Source organism: Coregonus lavaretus (assembly GCF_964263955.1).
Source record: "Coregonus lavaretus genome assembly, chromosome: 13".
In the NCBI taxonomy this organism is placed as follows: Eukaryota; Metazoa; Chordata; class Actinopteri; order Salmoniformes; family Salmonidae; genus Coregonus; species Coregonus lavaretus.
The window spans coordinates 35,640,928-35,664,023 of NC_140000.1; the positions used below are offsets into that span (position 1 = coordinate 35,640,928).

Genomic DNA, 23,096 nt, shown 5'->3' on the forward strand with positions numbered 1-23,096 from the left:
ACTGGGGGCAGGAGTACGTATTTGGGTGGACCGGAAATACAGTAATTCAAAAAAGGAAGATCAGAAAAAAATCAAGACTTTCTAGCCAGAGACGGGTTTGTGTTGTGTGGACTTAAAATAGCTAGTACAAAACATGGGGAGATAGTGTTTGTTTTGTCAGGTAAGTATTTAAATATATATATATATATATCTTTGGGAGATTACATGTACATTTTGCCAGCTAGCTTGCACAGCGTAATGATTATGGGAAGATCTCAATTGTTCCTCGCGTCCTCTCTCCTTCTCAAAAAACAATTGGATTAGAAAGCCTAAGGTCCCGCCCTTCTGACCCTCTCCTCCAATGGGTTTTTTAGAAGGAGGCAAAGCGAGGACGTATATGAGATTCTGCCCATGTTGTTGCGTTAGCATGTATCTAGCTGGCTAATAACTAGCTAGCAAGACGGCTAAGGTTAAGCTAGCTGCATTTATGGTTTGCCATTCAAATGTAACTTTCGAGTGAAATATAAAGGTATTTATTTGCTATATGTAGAAGGAAAATGTGACTGTTGTGTCTTCAAGCTGAATCTTTGCTAAATCTGTAACATTGGCCAGCTAACTAACGTTACCTAGCTAAACCATGTTAGCCTGCTAACTAACTGATGTTAAATGAAATTAGCTGTGGTTGTGATGCATTTGTTACTAGTTTTTCAACATGATAACGGATTCCATTCAATCAATGTGCTCAATCAATTTTTATCCAGAATCGGCCGGCTAGCTAGTCAACAAACATAGCCAGCTAGCTAGCTGTCACGTGAGTGTTGATATGCCCATACGCAATAATGTAACACTGACAGACGGTGTAATGTTATTGGTTTGCAAGCTGCAATGTGTGATTTTTGTTTTTTAACTAGCCAGTAAATATCCATAGAAATATCATGCCAGGTTTTGTTAGCTAGTCTGACATTTAAATAGCTAACTACCTAGATGTCATGATATGACTAAGGCCCTATAAGATCTGTTGACATTTTTCCCAAATTATGTTTTCTCTTTTGTTTTTCCAGGTTTCTGTTTTTCCAAGGTTTTCCAGGGTTTCAAGCTCAAAAATTGCACTTTTAATATTGTAGTCCACAACAATGCTTAAACTACATCAGGAGAGTAGGGGAGGGAATGGCCGGCAGGGATGTAGCTCAGTTGGTAGAGCATGGCGTTTGCAACGCCAGGGTTGTGGGTTTGATTCCCAAGGGGGGCCAGTATGAAAAATAAACTAACTGTAAGTCGCTCTGGATAAGAGCGTCTGCTAAATGACTAAAATGTAAATGTTATCCTTTAATGCAAGTGTGCACCAGCAAGAGACCATTGTTTGGTTGGCTATGTTTCTGTAGCGCTCATGTGATTGCATTGATGCAAATAATCATGATATCATTCTGCGAGGCAGGCATAGGCTATTTTGTAGTTAACATTTTAATTGAGAAGGTTTTTGAGAAAGCCTTTCCAGCTCTACCAGAAGAAGGGTAACCGCTACACAAAGTGTAGACATACGCGAGCACCGCACACACACAGGGGCATTCCTGTGCCGTTTCCAAAAGTTGCAGGAAAACTAATCACTGATGCATATTGCTCATGTCTTATGATTAACTTGGGCAAATTATTGTTCTAATATGTTCCATACATTTAGTACATTCCTACTAAGTTCAATACATTTTTGAATATTGTTAAATTCCGTTTTAATGTCTGGATTCTGTGATTATTTTATAGGGACCTAGTCATATCCCATGTTCCAGTCTACCATCACCCTGGCATTCTGTGTGCTTGTTGATTGAGGGCACAAGGAGCTTTTTTCTCTCACACTTTTCCCTTCTGATTCCAGTTTCACGGACCTGGTCCTTACGACGACAGTGCAGACCCAGAGAGAGGCCCCACCATCTGACATCCTAGGTCTGGCAGATTATGACCCAGTACCAACCACAGTCCAACCGCTCCAACTTCTTCACTGTGAAAACAGAGGCCTCCTCAACACCACCTCTCGCCACCAGCATGGCCAATAGCAGCGCCGCCGCCCCAGGGAAGGTGATGGGCACACCTGGCCCTGCCGGCAGAATCAGCCCAGAAGGAAGTCAGGTGAGTCCTCCTATCCATCTCCTCATCACCAACCTGGGTCATGTTGGAAAAAGTTTTGTGACAGAAAATGAATGTTTCTTATTAGACAGGAAGGCCCTCCCTGTTTCATTTCAGATTCTACCATTTGGTGGCTTATAAACACGACCCTGGTATACTCCAGCTGGGTAATGTTTTTCAATAGAATTGTTCACAACAGAAATCAAAGAATTCACTAAAACTGTAAGGTCCAGTTCCTACTTGGCTTTGCATACATTGACACCAATCCTTCAGTTTCATGTGCTGGTTGGTTCTGTCAAAACATGTTTTCTATGTTCATCTCCCTAGCCAGATGCCAAGTTTCAGGGTGTACAATGAGTATGTAGCCACTCTGCTTGACTGCACTGACCTGCTTCTAGTGCACCATTGACTATGACTAACAACCTGTTTCCCCTCCACTCAGGTGTTGAGTAAAAAGAAGCTGCAGGACCTAGTAAGAGAGATTGATCCCAATGAGCAGCTCGATGAGGATGTGGAGGAGGTATGTTTCCTAGCTCAGAAGTGTCTTTCACTGAAAGCTTGCAAAAAAAACACAATGCAAGATTAGTGCATGCAATGTTTTGGAGCCTCACCACTTGTGACCTGAGGTTCCCCATCTGTCTTCCTCTCAGATGCTGCTGCAGATTGCAGATGACTTCATTGACAGTGTGGTGACGGCTGCCTGTCAGCTGGCCCGCCATCGCAAGTCCAACACCTTAGAAGTGAAGGACGTCCAGCTACACCTGGGTGAGTAAAAGTATAGGCTGATACGGGCTGATGGTTGGCGCAGCAGCCGCTGCAGTCAGGGCTCTACACTGACCTTTTTTTACAAGGAGCACTAAGTTGAAAAATTTTGGCGCACACAAAGAAATTTAGGAGCACAATATTAGAGGTAATAAAGGTAGAATCCTTAATATTTCTAGGTCACTGGTGCTTCTAAATAGAAATTCCAGGTCGCACTGCAAAATATTTTGGTGCATATGCAAGTAAAATGGTCGCACTGTAGAGCCCTGTGTTTGTCTCCATTACTGGAATGATTAATTTACTATGGCAAAAATGAACAGCGTCTGAGAGCCATGGGTGTAGCAGCTTAGAGTTTTAAAGATATGTATATAAAAAGGTGGATGAATTTAATGGAACATTTCCTGTTGAGTGTATTTTCTCTTTGATTTTTATTCTCACTCCCTGTGTTGTGTGCCACTCCTCAACAGAGCGCCAATGGAACATGTGGATTCCTGGCTATGGTTCAGATGAGATTCGGCCGTATAAGAAGGCTTGTACCACAGAGGCCCACAAACAGGTTTGTTTGTCACTCTTTCATCTTGATCACACCCAGGGTTCACATTTATACTAATGAATTGTGGTAAACTTTCAATAATTGAAATGTACAGTGTCATGAAAAAGTATTTTCCCGCTTTCTGAATTTCTTTATTTTTGCATATTTTTGATACTGAATGTTATCAGATCTTCAACCAAACCTAATATTAGATAAAGGGAACCTGAGTTTACAAATAACAAAAAAATATATACTTATTTTATTTATTTAATGAAAAAAGTTATGCAACACCCAATGCCCCTGTGTGAAAAAGTAATTGCCCCCTTACACTCAATAACTGGTTGTGCCACCTTTAGCTGCAATGACTGCAACCAAATCTCATCTAAAAGGTTTACTCAAGTTTGCCAAAAAGCACCTGGAAGATCATCAAGACTATTGGAAGGATGATCTATGGACAGATGAGTCAAAACTTTTGGATGACATGGGTCCCATTATGCCTGCATTCCACAGTAAGAACTTGTCAAGCATGGTGGTGGGTGGTAGTGTGATAGTTTCAGGATGCTTTGCTGCCTCGGGACCTGGACGACTTGCCTTAATAGAAGGAACCATGAATTCTGCTCTGTATCAGATAATTATATGTCAGGCCATCCGTCTTTGAGCTGAAGCGCAGCTGAGTCATGCAGCAAGACAATGATCCAAAACACACAATCAAGTCTACATGAAAATAACTAAAAAGCAACACATTTGAAGTTTTGGAATGGCCTAGTCAAAGTCTCAACCTAATCCCAATTGAGATGTTTTGGCAGGACTTGAAATTAGCAGTTCATGCTTGAAAACCCACAAATGTTGCTGAGTTAAAGCAGTTCTGCATGGAAGAGTGGGCCAAAATTCCTCCACAGCGATGTGAGACTGATCAACAACTACAGGAAGCATTTGGTTGCAGCTAGAGGTGGCACAACCAGTTATTGAGTGTAAGGGGGCAATTACTTTTTCACACAGGGGCATTGGGTGTTGCATAACTTGGTTTATGAAATGTGTGTAATTGTTGTGCTGTTTGTTCACTCAGGTTCCCTTTGTCTAATACTATGTTTTTGTTGAAGATATGATAACATTCAGTATAAAAAATATGCAAAAGTAGAGAAAATTAGAAAGGGGGCAAATACTTTTTCACAGCACTGTACATGTATTATATAATTATTATTTTTGGTGTATTGTGTTTGTTTAGGAAGTATTTAAAATAATTTCAATAATGCAATATGCGACTGTGATATGTGGTTGTCTTACCTACCTTAGTTGAATGCACTGACGGTAAGGCGCTCTTAATAAGAATGTCTACTAAATCAGTGTATCAAATCCAAAAATCAAATCAAACTTTGTCACATGCGCCGAATACAACAGGTGTAGACCTTACCGTGAAATGCTTACTTACAAGCCCTTAACCAGCAATGCAGTTCAAGAAAGAGTTGACCCTGGTCAAGCACACCAGTTTCAACTTGTCAACTAATCATCAAGCCCTCAATGACTTGAATGAGTTGTGTTTGTCGAAGGCAACAACAAAACTGTGTACTGTTGGGGGTACTTGAGGACCAGGGTTGGGAAACACTGTACTAAATGACATAAATGCAATAGTGATTGAGCATGTTTTTCATTTGTCTCATCCAGAGAATGGCATTGATCCGCAAAACAACCAAAAAGTAGCAAGACCTGGAACCAGCCTCGCACAAACCCTCTGAAGATAATGAAAGTGTGGGTTTTGCATCAGGCTATCAAAGGGGGAAAACTGTGTATATTTATAATAATGGGGGACATTCTTTCACCCACGTCTTCATCTCCCCCAGGTTTTGTGTGTGATTTGTCAGTGCCATCATCACACAAGTATTTTGATCTTTAGTTATTTTTAATACTTTTCACCACAGACTGGCCAAAATCAAACACTCTTCATTCTGTGGAAATGTACACTCAGGTATAGAGTGTTGTTTTGGGACAGTGTTTTGTTTTTGGAATTATCTGTTCAACTTTACTTTTTTGTTCAAGGGGTAACCACCAAACACACACTTTCAATATGGTGGTGGCTACCATACTCTTTCCCACTTTTTTCCCTTTCTTTTGTCTGGCATGCATTTGCTGTTGTGTGTTTAGGTTTTGTGTTTAGTTTTTGTCACATAAACAAACCCCCTTCATCTAACATCAGAAATGTACACCATTTGCATTTAGTTCGTTTCCAGAATACTGTCATGGCACTATGTTTTTGTTTGCTGTAGGGATCTGATGTCATCTCCATAGTTCATTAGAAAATTACCCAGGACATTGTTTTTCATAAGATGTCACCAATTAACAACAAATGACTGATTTATTATTCCAAAACAATAAGGATGTGAAATATGGCTTGTATCGCCAGACTGCAGTGAGATGGCGTTGGGTAATGGTCCTTATTTGGGGATGTGTGGGGAAGCAGTAACATTTATTTTACTTTATATGGCAGTGTTTTAGTTTATTTTTATTCCATAAATAAAACAAGATTCATATTTCACTTGGCATTTGATTTGTGTGTTTATTTCACTGTTCAGTCATGTTCTTTCTCATTTGTTGGAACCTTGAGTTTTTCTGAGTTCACTTTCTACATGAATGGATTACATCAGTATATCACTATTCAGGGTAAAGAGATTTGACTAGATTTACATAACTGTAATACCACTGGTATAGAGTTTCTTGATTCTGGAGAACAAACTAATTACCTCCTTCAGTAAGTCCCTGTACACGCACTTGCAAGTATTTTACATGTGTTAAGTCTATTTCCATGTTCTGGCAAATTGGCACAATAGGTCATGCCTATCTTGTAACATTTCTTCACATCCGGTGAAGAGCCTCAAGTCAAGTTTTTCAAGGGCAGCATTGTGACTTGGCATACATGACAATACAGCACAAGTCCATATCACGAGTCCAAAGACCCAACTCAGGAACAGCACTTCTGTCTATTGATCCTGGTCTTCTGTAGCTGTACTAGTGAAGCACGTGGAGCCAAGCACTTCACCCCGTCCCAGCCCTCTTGTAGCTGCACCTCCCCACTCAACAGGCCCTGGTACACCCGGCGGGTCAGCAGCTCGAAGGCCTCCGTCACACACTGACCCGTCTTAGCCGACGCCTCGATATAGGGCATCCCCAGCTGGCCTACCAGTTTCTCTGCCTCGTTATGGCCTACCACCCGCTCTCCCTGGGCCACCCGGTCATTCTTGTGGCCCACAAGCACAAACAGCACAGTATGGGGCTGCACATGTTCACACACCTCTGCGTGCCACTCCTGCACATGCTCAAAGGAGGCGCGGTTAGTCAGGTCAAACACCAGCAGGCCCCCCACTGAGTTACGGTAGTAGGACCGAGTCACTGACCTGAGAGAAAATAAAAACAAATAATCAAAAAGTTAAAGGAATTGTGTAAATTGTAATAAAAAAAATGAATTTATGGATGTGAATCAATGATCAGCAGATATGTTGTGATATTTACTATGAACTCATACACATTGGTAAATGTTAACCTAAATTAGGCTAATGTTGACTATGTATGGAGGAACTTAGTTGACCTCTGTCTATTGCATCTACAAAATAGGATGTGGTATTAATTGAAGGGAGGTTTCACCAGAATAGGCATCATCTTTGAACAACCCCTAGTAGTTTTTCAGTAGAGGTAGTCAGACGCAGTGTAGACAGATCTGGACAGAGAAACCATTATTATTCCACTGTCTAAAATCATTGACAGGTGGCACCATTGACTGATTGCATCAATATGTGTCTTACAATAAATAAATACTGTATTATTTTGAAAGAATAGCTGTGAAATCGTTTTATTGCTAGCTTGAGTTACCTGGGGTGGCAGAGAGTTCCATTTAGTCATGGCTCTTTTTTATACTGTGTGTTTCCCGGCCTCTGTTCTGGACCTGGAGACTGTGAAGAGACCTCTGATTGCATGTCTTGTGTGATATCAATGAGTGTCCGAACTATGACCAATAGTCATTATCTCCTCAACTTTGAGCCAGGAGAGATTGACATAATATAAAATAATATGCCATTTAGCAGATGCTTTTATCCAAAACGACTTACAGTCATGTGTGCATACATTTTTACGTATGGGTGGTCCCGGGGATCGAACCCACTACCCTGGCGTTACAAGCTCCACGCTCTACTAATTGAGCTACAGAAGACCATATACACCATATATACACTATATATACAAAAGTATGTGGACACCCCTTCAAATTAGTGGATTCGGCTATTTCAGTGTGGACCCGTTGCTGACAGGTGTATAAAATCGAGCACACAGCCATGCAATCTCCATTGACAAACATTGGCAGTAGAATGGCCTTACTGAAGAGCTCAGTGACGTTCAACGTGGCACCGTCATAGGATGCCACCTTTCCAAGAACTCAGTTCGTGAAATGTCTGCCCCGGTCAACTGTAAGTGCTGTTATTGTGAAGTGGAAACGTCTAGGAGCAATAACGGCTCAGCCGCGAAGTGGTAGGCCACACAAGCTCACAGAATGGGACCGCCAAGTGCTGAAGCGCGTAGAGCAGGGGTGTCAAACGTACGGCCCGCGGGCCGGATCAGGCCCGCAAACGGGTTTAATCCGGCCCGCGAGATGATTTTCGAAAATCAATTTTTATACTTTTTTTTTAAGTATAAAAATGCGCTGCAATTTTTCAATAAAATAAACTGCTGTTCCAATTGCGTCCACTGGATGGCACAATAGCAATTGTGTTAAGCAAGCAAACTGTTTATACCGGGGCAGAGCAAGTAGGTCAAGCACGTGCAGCCAATGAGCTACTTTGTTTTGCCCGCGATATTTATTACGGCTTCTACTTTTAACATTATGTGCTTTGGCACCCTCATTGCCCCAATATGTCTCTGTCAAAAAAGAGAAAAGTGGACGCAGAGTGCAGAGTGTTCCAAGAAAAATGGTCATCCTATTTAATCACGGAATTGAATGGGAAAGCTGTATGTTTGGTGTGTTCAGAGCATGTTGCAGTGCTGAAAGAATATAACCTTCGTCGCCACTATGTGAGTCTTCATGCCGACAAATATGACAACTTTCAAGGACAGCGGAGATGAGAGAAGGTGAATGAACTGTTGGCGGGTCTGAAGAAACAGCAGTCTGTGTTTACTCACAGCCGAGACATCAGTGACGCTGCAGTGAAAGCTAGCTACCTCATTGCTAATGAAATCGCAGTGGCTTCAAAACCATTTAGTGAGGGTGAATTTGTAAAAACATGCATGATGAAGGCAGCGGAGATTGTGTGCCCTGAAAAGCGGCAGGCTTTTGCAAATATCAGCCTGACAAGAAACACAGTTGCAGACAGGATTTCCGATCTTTCAGTGGATTTGGACAGCCAGTTGAAGCAAAAAGTAAAGTCATTTATTGCGTTTTCGGTTGCAATTGATGAAAGCACGGACATTACAGATGTTGCACAACTGGCCATTTTTTCATCCGCGGAGTTGATGACACATTGACCGTCACCGAGGAGTTAGTGGAGTTGGTGCCGATGACAGATACAACGACAGCAGCTGATATTTTTACCGCACTCGTCTGCGCGCTGGACAAGGTCGGAGTGGACTGGTCCCGCGCTGTCAGCCTGGCTACAGATGGTGCGCCCTCAATGATCGGGAAAAAAGCAGGCGTTGTGACAAAGTTCAGAGAGAAAGTGCAATCTGCAAATGGAGGACGTGATTTTTGACTTTTCACTGTATTTTGCACCAGGAGGCTTTGTGTTGCAAGTCATTAAAGATGGATAACGTCATGAAGGTGGTCATCCAAACTGTTAATTTCATCCGATCCAGAAGCCTGAATCACCGTCAGTTTGACAGCCTTCTCAGAGAGAAAGACCACATCTATGGCCTGCCATACCACACTGAGGTAAGATGGTTAAGCCGAGGTGCTGTGCTGAGGCGTTTCTTTGATTTACGAGAAGAAATTGAACAGTTCATGGAAGAAAAGGGGCAAACCAGTGTTAGAATTTCATTCCGCAGAATGGATGCCGGACCTTGCATTTATGGTGGATGTTACAGAGCACCTGAATAACTTGAACAAACAGCTGCAAGGGCGCAACAAAGTTGTCACGCAGTATTATGACAGCATACGTTCTTTCAAGTTGAAGCTGTCATTGTGGGAGACGCAACTTGCCGGTGGTGATGCAGCTCACTTCCCCTGTCTGAAAAATGTGTGCGCGACCCAACATGTGGCAGACATGAAGCGGTTCAAAGATAAAATAACTGGACTGTTACGGGAGTTTGAGCAACGCTTTCAGATTTATGTTTATATGTTTTTATGTTGATGTGCTATTGTTTTTAATTGATTTTATTTTATTTGTATATTTAACCTATTCTTGACTCTGTGGTTCTTGCACTTGTTTGGGGAACAGTTCTGTTAATCACTGAGGCATTGTGTGTTAGTGTTCTTTTTCTTTAGAGTTTTCAAATAAACTTGACGTGTTTTATGATTAATAGTGATGTTGTGCTTGTACTATTTTGGACACACTGTCCTCAGGCTCCAGCTTTATGTTGTATGTTGATCGCAATAAAACAAAGAAAACATTCTGAAGTTGTTGTTTTTAAGTTATATATACCATGATTTTTCCGGTCCGGCCCACTTGGGAATAGATTTTCCTCCATGTGGCCCCTGAGCTAAAATGAGTTTGACACCCCTGGCGTAGAGCATAAAGATTGTCTATCCTCAGTTGCAACACTCACTACCGAGTTCCAAACTACCTCTGGAAGCAACATCAGCACAATAACTTTTAATCTGGAGCTTCATGAAATGGGTTTCCATGGCCGAGCAGCCGCACACAAGCCTAAGATTACCATACCCAATGCCAAGTGTTGGCTGGCATTGGAAACGCGTTCTCTGGAGTGATGAATCACACTTCACCATCTGGCAGTCTGACTGACATTTCTGGGTTTGGCGGATGCCAGGAGAACGCTACCTGCCCCAATGCATAGTGCCAACGGTAAAGTTTGGTGGAGAAGGAATAATGGTCTGGGTCTGTTTTTCATGGTTCGGGCTAGGCCCCTTAGTTTCAGTGAAGGGAAATCTTAACGCTACAGCATACATTCTAGACCATTCTGTGCTTCCGCTTCCAACTTTGTGGCAACAGTTTGGGGAAGGCCCTTTCCTGTTTCAGCATGACAATGCCCCCGTGTATAAAGCGAGGTCAATAAAGAAATGGTTTGTCGAGATCAGTGTGGAAGAACTTCCTGCACAGAGCCCAGACCTCAACCCCATCGAAAAGCCTTTGGGATGAATTGGAACGCCGACTGTGAGCCAGGCCTAATCTCGCAACATCAGTGCCCGACCTCACTAATGCTCTTGTGGCAAGTCCCTGCAGCAATGTTCCAACATCTAGTGGAAAGCCTTCCCAGAAGAGTGGGGGCTGTTATAGCAGCAAAGGGGGGACCAACTCCATATTAATGCCCAGGATTTTGGAATGAGATGTTCAACGAGCAGGTGTCCACATACTTTTGGTAATCTAGTGTATATAATATATAATAATACATGTGCCATTTAGCAGACACAACTTACAGTCATGCGTACATACATTTTCCGTATGGGGGCCCCGAGAATTCGAACCCACAACGCTGGCGGTGCAAGCGCCGTACTCTACCAACTGAGCCATAAAGGACCACAATAACATGCATGTGTGATATGTGACCGAGGTAAAGACAGTTTCAGGTTGGATATTCGGCAGCTATTCGCGCTTTCAAACCTCAATAGCTTTCAAACCACTTGAGCCACAGACTCCAAATAAGTGTCATGATGTTGGAAAAATTGCGCACGACATTGCACAGGTCTTATTTTCACAATTTGGATATTCATTCGCTTTCCAAAGTTAATAAACAGTGTTATGTGACAATTAGGTCAAAAACGGTATTTTCTTTTTTGGTGTAGATTGCCAAGTAAGTTGCACAGAACTTCCCCAACATCCCCTCCCAAATGGATTTAGAACCTTCACAAAAACAAATGGAGCAACTACGAAAAGAAATGGCTGAGGATATACTAAAAATGTCTGGTATGTAATGAAATTTCATTCAAAGTAAATGTAAATTCTTTATTTTTATGTAGTTGTGTGGGACAATCATATGTTCAGTTCATGCCTATGATTTCAGAGTTCAACAAAGCCAACAACTGCTTCATGTGTGCCACTGATAAAGAACCTGGATGTGGCCCAAAGACAGTAACTTTATTTAACATGTTTATAATCTTTTGACAACAGTGACGGCATGTAAGACAATTTATGATATAACACAATGGATGGCTAATTCGTCATACTGCATTGATATTTGATATTATTTATAACGTGTTACGCTTTGTTCTGTTTTAGATTGAATGTTGTGCATGCCAACAGTATGAATACAAAAGAGTTCAACAGAGTGAAGAACACAAACTGGAAGTGCTGGCTTTGTTGTTGAAAATGTATGCTATACCCCATCCACACTGAAGAGGCTCTGAAATTTACGTCAACCAGGGATAAAGAGAAAGTTAACACTGGGAAATATTTTTGTACTTATTTGAAGTAAAGTGTCTGTTGACATGTTGGAAAAGATTAAAGGTCTACAATTTCTGTTTAATTTTGTCAATATTCCATTTTAATTCATTGATTATCTGTCCACCATTATTGTGGTTACATGTTCAGAATATGTATTGACCAGCAAACCCACTGCAGCCTACCTTACTGGCTGTGCAGTTCACTCTCCATCCCTGTTTTGGACAATTAATAATATGACTCTCGTACTTTGCCCTTTTCCTTTATGGTTGATATTAACGATGAAAGGAAATATTCTCTTTCTCTCTGCTATTGTGTACCGATGTTAAATACTGTGGCAAAAATAAGTACTCAGAACTACCAATTATTATAGATAAACATTACAGTACACAAACAAGAGTGTGCAATAAATAAGGCTAGTCCGTGGACATTCTGAAGTTTGTTTGAGGTCAGTAGGTCACATGACCAAGGAGCTATTGAAATGGTACATTTTGAAAAATTTACGTAAAATCGCATGAGATGAAAATGGACAAAAAAAAGAGTGTGCAATATAGAAGGGTAGTCAGTGGACATTCTGAACCTTGTTTGAGTCCAGTAGGTCACATGACCAAGGAGCTATTGAAATTCAACAAAAAAAAAATGTATGTAAAATCGTGTGAGATGACAATGGACAAACTAAAGTGTGTGCAATATAGAAGGCTAGTGAGTGGACATTCTGAACCTTATTTGAGGTTGGTAGGTCACATGACCAGAGAGCTATTGAAATTCGAAACAATGAAAAACATTGACAAATTCATATAAAATCACCTAAGATGACAATGGACGAACAAAAGGGTGTGCAATATACAAGGCTAGTGAGTGGATGTTCTGAAAGTAGCTTGAGAGTTGTAGGTCACATGACCAAGGAGCTATTGAAATTAGAAACATTGAAAAACATTGAAAGTTAATGTAAAATCGTGTGAGATGAAAATGGACAAACAAAAGGTTGTGCTACATATAAGGGTACTCAGTGGATATTCTGAAAGTAGTTTGAGGGTTGTAGGTCATATGACTAAGGAGCTATTGACATTTTAAACGTTTAAAAATTATTGTAAAATCTCATGAGATGCAAATGGACAAACAAAAGGGTGTGCAATGTGTAAGCCCACTGAGTATACATTATGAACCTTGTTTGAGGTGTGTGGGTCACATGACCAAGGCGCTATTGAATTTCAAAAATTAAAATAAATAATTTAAAATAGTGCGAGATGTAAATCGACAAAAAAAGTGTGTGCAATATGTGTTTCTGCCATCGGGTTAGCTAGAACCAGTTTTGAAAGTTTTAGGAGTAATGGTTAAAGAGCTATTGAAATGTGAAACATTTGATTTGTCAGTATGTTGACGGTCCCTAACTGCTGTTGGTGGACGTAAGGAAAACTAAAGGCGAATATCCGTTGAATATCCAACCTGAATCTGTCTTTACCTCAGTCAATAACCGCTGCTCTGATTTGGACCAACTGCAATTTGCTTATGTCTTTCTTTGCTGCACCTGACCACACAACTGGACAGTAGTCCAGGTGCAACAAACTAGACCCTGTAGGACCTGTCTGGTTGACTGAGATATCAAGAAAGCAGAGCAATGCCTTATCATGGACAGACCTCTTCCCATTTTAGTAACCATTGAGTCTATATGTTTTGACCATGATAGCTTGCCTAGGGTGACAGCCAGCAGTTCTAAGCTGACATATGGAATTGTTTTAAGATGGTCATACCATGGATCATTTATCTATTTGATTTAGAAATTTAGGACCCCTTTAGGTATCCCCGAAATATATATAAAAATATTATTTGATCAAATATTGAATTTGGCCTTTACTACTATAGCCTATAGAAACGCGTTGAATAACACATTCATAAATGGCAAAAAAGACAGTCCAATAATAATAATAGGTTTTGAACTGTCTGTCCTATATCTAGGAGCTATAAGAAAGGTCAGGAACATTTTTGTTTTTTTGACACATATTTTAACCCCTTTTTTGGGGTAGGCACAAAACTACTTCCATACTTCCATACTTTTTTTTAAACCGGTACCGGTTACCTTCAGACGAGTCCCGTGACACTTGTGGGGGTCGTAGAGCAAAACGGAAACCACCATTGTGTTCGTGAGAGTCTCATCTTTCCATATCATGGTCAAATTAGTTTCGGACACCACAGACGTCTTCGTGAGATGACCGAATTTCGGGATGTCTCATGGTCTGACAAACATCGCTGTAGCTCGGCTGATGCGGAAGGCCGCCATAGGCGGATGTGGTGGATTGAGACGCAGCCCATGCAAAAAACAGATATCTCTAGGTTAAACTGACGGAGTTTGATGGGATTTAAAAAAGATATGTTCCTTAGATTGGCGCACCGTTGCGTCAACAGACTCTAGGGGGATATTATTCAAGGTCAGTGGAAGGTCATTAGTAAACACAGAAAACAATAATGGTCCATGCCGGCTGCCCTGCAGTACACCACACTCAACCAAATTTGCATTAGAGAGGCTTCCATTAATGTTTTCTGGTTGAACTGGGCAATGGCCCATCATGTCATTGGGCGAAAGCGGAGGAGGAGTGCCCTTCTCAAATCAAACAGTAATCTGCGCTGCTTGGTCATGTTGTCAACAAGGCAGCTAGGTGCATCGTCCAGAAACATACAACATCTCTTTTCCATCAAATAAATGTTTGAATTTTCAAACTAGTTTTCATTGGGAAGGCAGATAAAGCATTTTGGTAACACTTTACTTGAAACCCAACTTCATAACATGTTATGTCACAATCATAACCATATCATAATATGTCAAAACAGCTGACATAACACTGTCATGACCCATATATTTACACCTGTTGTGACATATATTGCGTTATTTTATGGCTGGTTATAAAACCCAAAAACCCAAATTTATTCAAATGTTTTTTCCCTGCCAAGAAGTTTCCTTTCGTTTGAAAGTTTGTTTCTTAAGTCCGTTGTTGTTGTAATGAATTCTTTACAGTCATGTTATTTTTTTCATCATATTTTAAATAACTTGTAGAAAATACACTTTATGACACCATCATAAAGCATTATGACCATCTTATGTCACTTTACTTGGACTAAGAAAATACACTTTATGACACTGTCAAGAAGCATTATGATCATCCTGTGTCACTTTACTTGGACTAAGAAAATACACTTTATGACACTTTCAAGAAGCATTATGACCATCCTGTGTCACTTTACTTGGACTAAGAAAATACACTTTATGACACTGTCAAGAAGCATTATGACCATCCTGTGTCACTTTACTTGGACTAAGAAAATACACTTTATAACACTTTCAAGAAGCATTATGACCATCCTGTGTCACTTTACTTGGACTAAGAAAATACACTTTATGACACTGTCAAGAAGCATTATGACCATCCTGTGTCACTTTCCTGGACTAAGAAAATACACTATGACACTGTCAAGAAGCATTATGGCCATCATAATCATATAAGCCAGATAGGCCTATCACGTACATGCCTTTATGTTAGTCATCAGTCAAAAATAGGGTGTCTTGTCCTGCTCCTGAAATTTGCTCCTGCATTCATCCCAGTCCTCAGATATAGAGCATTGGGTAGGTACATGTCTGACATCAATGTGTGCGCAATTACAATGATAATTTAATAAGTTCAATTTCAGAAAATGTTATATAACATAAACAAGTAGGCTATGGTGTAATGTGTGGTAGGTTTTGTGGGTTGTGACACTCTTATGTAGGTGTCATAACCAGCCATAAAATAACTACCGTGTAGGTTTTGTGGGTTTTGACACTCTTATGTAGGTGTCAAAACCAGCCATAAAATAACGCAATATACTGTATGTCACATCAGGTCTAAACAGTGTTATGACAGTGTTATGACCATATTATGACCGTTTATGACAAGTTATGTGAGCTGTTATGACATATTATGGCATGGTTATGACCGTGTCATAACATGTTATGATACTGGGTGTCAAGTAAAGTGTTACCAGCATTTTTATCAAAAGCAATCACTTTTGCTTGTGAAAACACAGAATCCAACTCATCACTCCACGTGCTTGATTACTTCACTTTTGTTTTGAGCCGACTTCACCATCAGCCAGAGCGGGGCACCTGGCTCATGCCCGGGAGGGAGCACGTTTCCAAAACGAATGCAATCACTTTTCACCCGGTTCAAACTCCTCCCACTGGGGTAATCCGGGTCAGATAAATGAACCCCCTCATTGAATGGGGCTCCGTTGTTTCATCACCCCCAACGCGTTCAAAGGATCACAGCCGTTAGAGACCGAAAAGCCCTATAAGGTGTCGTGACGTGACTCTCATTATTGTGATGACTATTATTTATCGAATAATTACCTACTATGTTTAATTGTTACTAGATTAAATTAAATCATGGAACAATTAACTCATTAGGAATTTGGGGCACCATGGGAAAAGTTGTTTAACGAGTTACCATTTCCCGAATTAACTCTAAAGATATCTAGATATCTCTTATCGTTTAACAGTCATTTATTAATAATTTACCTCATATCAGTCTCATTCTGAAAGTCGTAGACTCTTTAAGTCTGCACGAACCCGGGTCATACTTGTCACGGTTTCGGCCGAGGCTGCCTCTCTTCCTTGCTCGGGCAGGCTTCGGCGTTCGTCGTCTCCGGAATACTAGCTGCCACCGTTGCATGTTTCTATGTTCGTTTGCTTTTGTCTGATTGTTGTTACACCTGTTATCGTTTAGTGTAATTAGTGTCCTATAAGTTCTCGTTGTGTTTGTCTAGTGTTGTGTGTGATTGTTTTACTGTCGTGCCGGTAGGCTGGATTTCTACTGTTTGCTCGGTTGAGCTATATCTCCATTGTTTGGAGTGTTTTTGTCGCACCTGTTAGTGCGCCCGTTATTTTCGCCTACGTGCGGAGTTTCGCCTCAGGGCGTTTGTTTGTGATTGTTTTTCGTGTGCATCAACTAAAGTCTGTTGGACTAACGTTCTGCGTCCTGCGCCTGATTCCACCACCACACCCACCTACATCTACCTTGACAGAATCACACACCATACTCGATGGAGTCAGCAGGAGCCGCAGCAGCACAGGCGACGTTGGAGGACAGGATCCGCGAACAAAATGACCAGATCCTGCGGATGGGGTCCGCACTGCAGGAGGTGATCACCACCATCCGAGGCTGGGAGACCCGAGGGACTCCTCCACCGCCATCCTCCCTGCCCGCACCATCGGCAGGTCAGCCCATTCCCGCTCCGGAACCCAGAGGAGTTCGGCTCTCGCTCCCGAGGGCCTACGATGGGACCGCGGCCGGGTGTCAGGGATTCCTTCTCCAGGTGGAGCTTTACCTGGCCACCGTGCACCCGGCGCCCTCGGGACACGAGAGCGTGTCCGCCCTGATCTCCTGCCTTTCCGGGAAGGCGTTGGAATGGGCCAACGCAGAGTGGAGGAGAATCGACGCGAACACCATCACCTACGACGAGTTCTCCCGCCGCTTCAGGGCGGTGTTTGACCATCCCCCGGAGGGGAAAGCGGCGGGGGAGCGTCTGGTCTGCCTCCGGCAGGGGAAGAGGAGTGCCCAGGAGTTCGCCTTGGAATTCCGTACTCTAGCGGCGGATGCAGAGTGGAATGAGCGGGCTCTCATCGATCACTACCGATGTAGTCTACGCGAGGACGTCCGTAGGGAGCTGGCCTGTAGGGACACCAGCATCTCGTTCGACCAGTTGGTCGACATGTCCATCAGGCTGGATACCCTGCTAGCTACCCGCGGACGTCCCGAGGGGGGTCCGTCCATTTCACCCTCCAGCGCTTCCGAGCCGTGCCCCATGGAGCTCGGGGGCGCTGGCGCTAGAGAGAGGAGGGGTCGGCTTACGAGGGGGTCCATCTCCTGCACCAACTGTGGTCGGGGAGGACACACCGCGGCTAGGTGCTGGGGATGGCCTCCTAGGGGAGAGGACGACAGGTCCCGCACTGGGGAGTCCTTCCAGGTGAGTAGGCGCCCCACTCACCCAGAGCTCTCTGTTGCACATTTCTGTATACCTGTGCATTTTCCACAGGTAGCACCTCATTCCCAGCATAAGGCGCTGGTAGATTCAGGCGCGGCTGGGAATTTTGTTGATAAGAAGTATTGCTTAGCCTTAGGGATTCCCCTTCTCCCAGTTGACGTTCCCTTCCCCGTTCATGCCCTAGATAGCCGTCCGTTGGGGGCGGGCTTGATCAGGGAGGTCACTGCGCCACTTAGGATGTGTGCGCAGGGGGGTCATCAGGAGATGATCCAGCTATTTCTGATCGACTCGCCTGCGTATCCGGTGGTGCTGGGCATGCCCTGGTTGAGTACCCATAACCCATCTATTTCGTGGCAGGAGAGGGCTCTGATGGAGTGGTCTGCCCAGTGTGTGGGTCGATGTTTAGGCGTTTCCGTAGGGGCTACCTCGGTGGAGAGTCCAAACCAGGTGCCCGCATTGCACGTTCCCCCTGAGTATGGGGATTTGGCTATTGTGTTCAGTAAGTCGAGGGCGACGCAGTTGCCTCCCCATAGGCAGGGAGATTGTGCGATAGACCTCCAGGCAGGAGCTGCGCTCCCACGGAGCCATGTGTATCCTCTGTCTCAGGAGGAGAAGAGAGCTATGGAGACGTACATAGACGAATCTCTGAGACAAGGATACATACGGCCCTCCACTTCCCCTGCGTCCTCGAGTTTCTTTTTTGTGAAGAAAAAGGATGGAGGATTACGCCCGTGCATTGATTACCGTGGTCTCAATCAGATCACGGTGAAGTACAGTTATCCACTCCCGCTGATTGCGACCATGACGGAGTCATTGCACGGGGCGCGTTTCTTCACTAAATTAGATCTCAGGAGCGCGTACAACTTGGTGCGCATTAGGGGGGGCGATGAATGGAAGACAGCCTTTAGTACCACCTCGGGCCATTACGAGTATCTTGTCATGCCATACGGGTTGATGAACGCTCCTTCAGTTTTCCAATCCTTCGTGGATGAGATCTTCAGGGACATGCAGGGGCAGGGGGTGGTCGTGTACATCGATGACATTCTCGTGTACTCGCCTACCCGAGTCGAGCATGTGGCCCTGGTGCGCTGAGTGTTGCGGAGACTGTTGGAGCACGACCTGTATGTCAAGGCAGAGAAGTGTATGTTCTTCCAGGAGTCGGTCTCCTTTTTGGGTTATCAGTTGTCTGCGTCAGGGGTGAAGATGGAGGTAGACCGGGTGTCAGCCGTGCGTAATTGGCAAACGCCAACCACTGTGAAGGAGGTGCAGCAGTTTTTGGGGTTTGCGAATTATTACCGGAGGTTTATCCGGGGTTTTGGACAGGTGGCAGCTCCCATAATGTCTCTTTTGAAGGGGGGTCTGGTGCGTCTGCAGTGGTCAGCCGAGGCGGACAGGGCGTTTGGGAGGCTGAAGGACCTGTTTACCTCGGCTCCGGTGCTGGCGCATCCGGATCCCTCTTTGCCATTTCAGGTAGAGGTGGACGCGTCAGAGGCCGGTATAGGAGCCGTGCTGTCGCAACGGTCCGGCGCGCCACCTAAACTCCGCCCCTGTGCTTTTTATTCCAAGAAGCTCAGTCCGGCGGAGCGAAACTATGACGTGGGGGACAGGGAGCTGTTAGCCGTGGTACAGGCCCTAAAGGTGTGGAGGCACTGGCTTGAGGGGGCTCAACACCCTTTCCTCATTTTGACGGACCACCGTAACCTGGAGTACATCCGGGCAGCGAGGAGGCTGAACCCTCGCCAGGCGAGGTGGAATATGTTTTTGACCCGGTTCACATTTAAGATCACGTACATCCCTGGGTCACAGAACGGTAAGGCAGACGCACTGTCTCGGCGGTATGACACGGAGGAGAGGTCCGTGGAGCCCACTCCCATACTGCCGGAGTCGTGTCTGGTGGCACCGGTAGTGTGGGAGGTCGATGCTGAACTCGAGCGGGCGTTACGCACCGACCCTAGTCCACCTCAATGCCCGGAGGGTCGGAAGTACGTTCCGCTCGAGGTTCGGGATCGATTGATCTATTGGGCTCACACGTCACCCTCCTCTGGACACCCTGGTATCGGCCGGACAGTGCACTGTCTTAGTGCCAAGTACTGGTGGCCCACGTTGGCGAGGGATGTGAGGGTTTATGTTTCCTCCTGCTCGGTGTGCGCCCAGTGTAAGGCGCCTAGACATCTGCCTAGGGGTAAGTTACTACCCCTGCCCGTTCCACAACGACCATGGTCTCACCTCTCGGTGGATTTCCTCACTGACCTTCCTCCTTCACAGGGGAATACCACTATACTGGTCGTTGTGGACCGGTTTTCTAAGGCCTGTCGTTTGCTCCCTATGCCGGGCCTTCCTACTGCCCTGCAAACCGCCAAAGCACTATTCACCCATGTGTTCCGGCACTACGGGGTACCCGAGGATATTGTGTCTGATCGAGGTCCCCAATTTACCTCCAGAGTCTGGAGAGCGTTTATGGAGCGGTTGGGGGTCTCGGTGAGCCTCACCTCGGGTTACCACCCGGAGAGTAATGGGCAGGTGGAACGCGTGAACCAGGATGTGGGTAGGTTTCTTAGAACATACTGCCAGGACCGGCTGGAGGAGTGGGCAAGGTACGTTCCCTGGGCCGAAATGGCCCAGAATTCCCTACGCCATTCCTCCACTAACCTAACCCCTTTCCAATGTGTGTTAGGTTACCAGCCGGTTCTGGCACCTTGGCAGCAGAGCCAGATCGAGGCTCCTGTGGTGGATGAGTGGGCGCGGCGCTCGGAGGAGACATGGAACGCTGCACACGTCCACCTGCAGCGGGCCCTCCGTCGTCATAAGGCGAGCGCCGATCTCCACCGCAGTGAGGGACCGGTGTACGCACCTGGTGATCGAGTCTGGCTCTCTACCAGAAACCTGCCCCTCCGCCTGCCCTGTCGGAAACTGGGTCGGCGGTTTGTAGGGCCATTTAAAGTCCTGAGAAGGTTGAACGAGGTGTGTTACAAATTACAACTACCTGTTGAGTATAAAAGTATTAACCCCTCGTTCCATGTGTCTCTTCTCAGGCCAGTGGTAGCTGGCCCACTCCAAGAAAGTGAGATCAGGGAGACTCCTCCGCCCCCATTGGACATCGAGGGGGCACCGGCGTACTCCGTGCGGTCCATCTTGGATTCGAGACGTCGGATGGGGGGTCTCCAATATCTAGTGGAGTGGGAGGGGTACGGCCCGGAGGAACGGTGCTGGGTGCCGAGGAGAGACATTTTGGACCCGTCTCTCCTGACGGAATTCCATCGTGGGCACCCGACGCACCCTGCTCCGCGTCCTCCTGGTCGTCCCCGAGGCCGGAGTCGGCGCACGTCTGGAGCCGCGCGTCAAGGGGGGGGTACTGTCACGGTTTCGGCCGAGGCTGCCTCTCTTCCTTGCTCGGGCAGGCTTCGGCGTTCGTCGTCTCCGGAATACTAGCTGCCACCGTTGCATGTTTCTATGTTCGTTTGCTTTTGTCTGATTGTTGTTACACCTGTTATCGTTTAGTGTAATTAGTGTCCTATAAGTTCTTGTTGTGTTTGTCTAGTGTTGTGTGTGATTGTTTTACTGTCGTGCCGGTAGGCTGGATTTCTACTGTTTGCTCGGTTGAGCTATATCTCCATTGTTTGGAGTGTTTTTGTCGCACCTGTTAGTGCGCCCGTTATTTTCGCCTACGTGCGGAGTTTCGCCTCAGGGCGTTTGTTTGTGATTGTTTTTCGTGTGCATCAACTAAAGTCTGTTGGACTAACGTTCTGCGTCCTGCGCCTGATTCCACCACCACACCCACCTACATCTACCTTGACAATACTTATCATTCCGTACCACACAAATTGATGTAATTATTTATTTACTAACAAATTTAAAATTATAACACAAAATACAAACACATACACGGTATAGGTAGGGATTATAAACTTAATACAATGAAAACGGGTCCCTAGCGGACTAACACAATATGACACTTGTTACAAAAGATGGCGAGTTAAAGATGAGAGAGAGAGAAAACACTTGGATACACATGGGCCTACGCTCACAGTAATCCTAATACTTTGCCCCGAACTGCATGTATTTACGTGTTGGAGGTCTTCGTCGTGTATCTTTGTTGGACCCAGGCCTTCGTGGGAAGGGGTCGATTGGGCCTTCTCTTTCGGATGGCCTTTTAGATGTAAGGCTCAGATTGTCCACAAGAGGTCACAATGTCCTTCTTCTTATTTGTCTGTTTACTTTCACTCGTTCTGGAAGTGGTCTTCTGAGGACGGCTAATCAGCCGTGTCGATGATCCCCTGTGGGGTGATGAGAGCAGTGTAGTAGACAATGATTTGAAGAGAGTAACAGGATGGTCCCACTTAAATTCACCTTCTTAGATACAATACTTAGAACAGCTACTCAGCCGTAACATTGATTGTTAGTGGAGGCAACTTTGTCGTCTTCACCTCGTGTTGATTTTCAAGGTTGGGACCAATATGGATAAAAGCTGCAGCTTGAGGTCCGTCTAGTCTGATCTGATCATTCTTAACTCAATATTTTATGCACTCTGGTAAAGAGAGGCATTTCCGTCATACTGACATGCTCTCTGAGCTCTGTCGGGCGTGGCTAGTTACGAGGCAAAAATATTATCATTACTATGATCTTGTTAGAAAGCTTAAATCACATTCCTATCTTCACGAAAACATTGTCTTCCTCCTTGATATGTTCTACACAATGTAAAGGATGTAAACCTGATATACACAGTGTAAAAGCTCTTCAAGTCACAATGTTTTCATTATCACGCCTTTATACCATTTTTTATGACATCACAAAATATACATTAATTTTCCAGATTCCATTTCTCATCATTCCCAACGTTTGGATGTTGAAATATATTGTCCCAATGTTCATTGTTGGATGTTGAAGTTTTTGGGTGGCAAAAAGTATCTCAAACAAAGGCATTCCTTTCACCATACTAGAGGACCAGAGATAGATTCTCCTCCTCTCTAATTTATGGCAGTGTTAAGGTGTCAAGACTGGCACAGCAACCCCCACTCCCCCCTCCCCGTGGGTAAGAGGGTCTGGTTGTTGTCGGCCATTTGCCAAGCTGATGTGAGACCTTTGATCCTCACCCAGGGAGAGTCATGACAATGGATTGACCAACTATGCATGGCCTGCCGAAGTGCCGGCATGCCTTGCCGAAGGACCCTATC

At 44.5% G+C, this 23,096-nt stretch overlaps 2 protein-coding genes across 3 annotated transcripts in view; one reads left to right on the top strand and one right to left on the bottom strand.

Moving 5' to 3' along the window:
- On the top strand, positions 1–5,918 carry LOC311140430 (transcription initiation factor TFIID subunit 12-like). Of its 2 annotated transcripts, none has more exons than XM_084175485.1 (6): positions 1–160; positions 1,847–2,097; positions 2,537–2,614; positions 2,745–2,859; positions 3,324–3,412; positions 5,051–5,918. In XM_084175485.1, exons 2-6 carry the CDS (start codon positions 1,927–1,929, stop codon positions 5,084–5,086), a joined length of 489 nt encoding a protein of 162 aa, XP_084031611.1. In that variant the 5' UTR covers positions 1–160; positions 1,847–1,926; the 3' UTR covers positions 5,087–5,918. The 2 variants fall into 2 exon arrangements, with proteins under 2 accessions (XP_084031611.1, XP_084031612.1); XM_084175486.1 differs by lacking the exon at positions 1–160 and adding an exon at positions 372–508.
- LOC311140429 (ras-related protein Rab-39B-like) overlaps positions 5,912–23,096 on the bottom strand; it is a 22,669-nt gene continuing 5,484 nt past the window's right edge. Inside the window, exon 2 of the mRNA XM_084175484.1 lies at positions 5,912–6,774. Within this exon, the coding sequence (XP_084031610.1) occupies positions 6,342–6,774 (433 nt within the window). The 3' untranslated portion in view covers positions 5,912–6,341. The remainder of the gene's footprint in view (positions 6,775–23,096) is intronic.

Excerpts from the sequence above, each read along its gene's own strand:
- LOC311140430 (XM_084175485.1), top strand. The coding sequence starts at position 1,927 with ATGACCCAGTACCAACCACAGTCCAACCGCTCCAACTTCTTCACTGTG. Across the intron at positions 2,860-3,323 it reads GGACGTCCAGCTACACCTGG|AGCGCCAATGGAACATGTGG; the intron begins GTGAGTAAAAGT and ends ACTCCTCAACAG. Across the intron at positions 3,413-5,050 it reads CCACAGAGGCCCACAAACAG|AGAATGGCATTGATCCGCAA; the intron begins GTTTGTTTGTCA and ends TGTCTCATCCAG.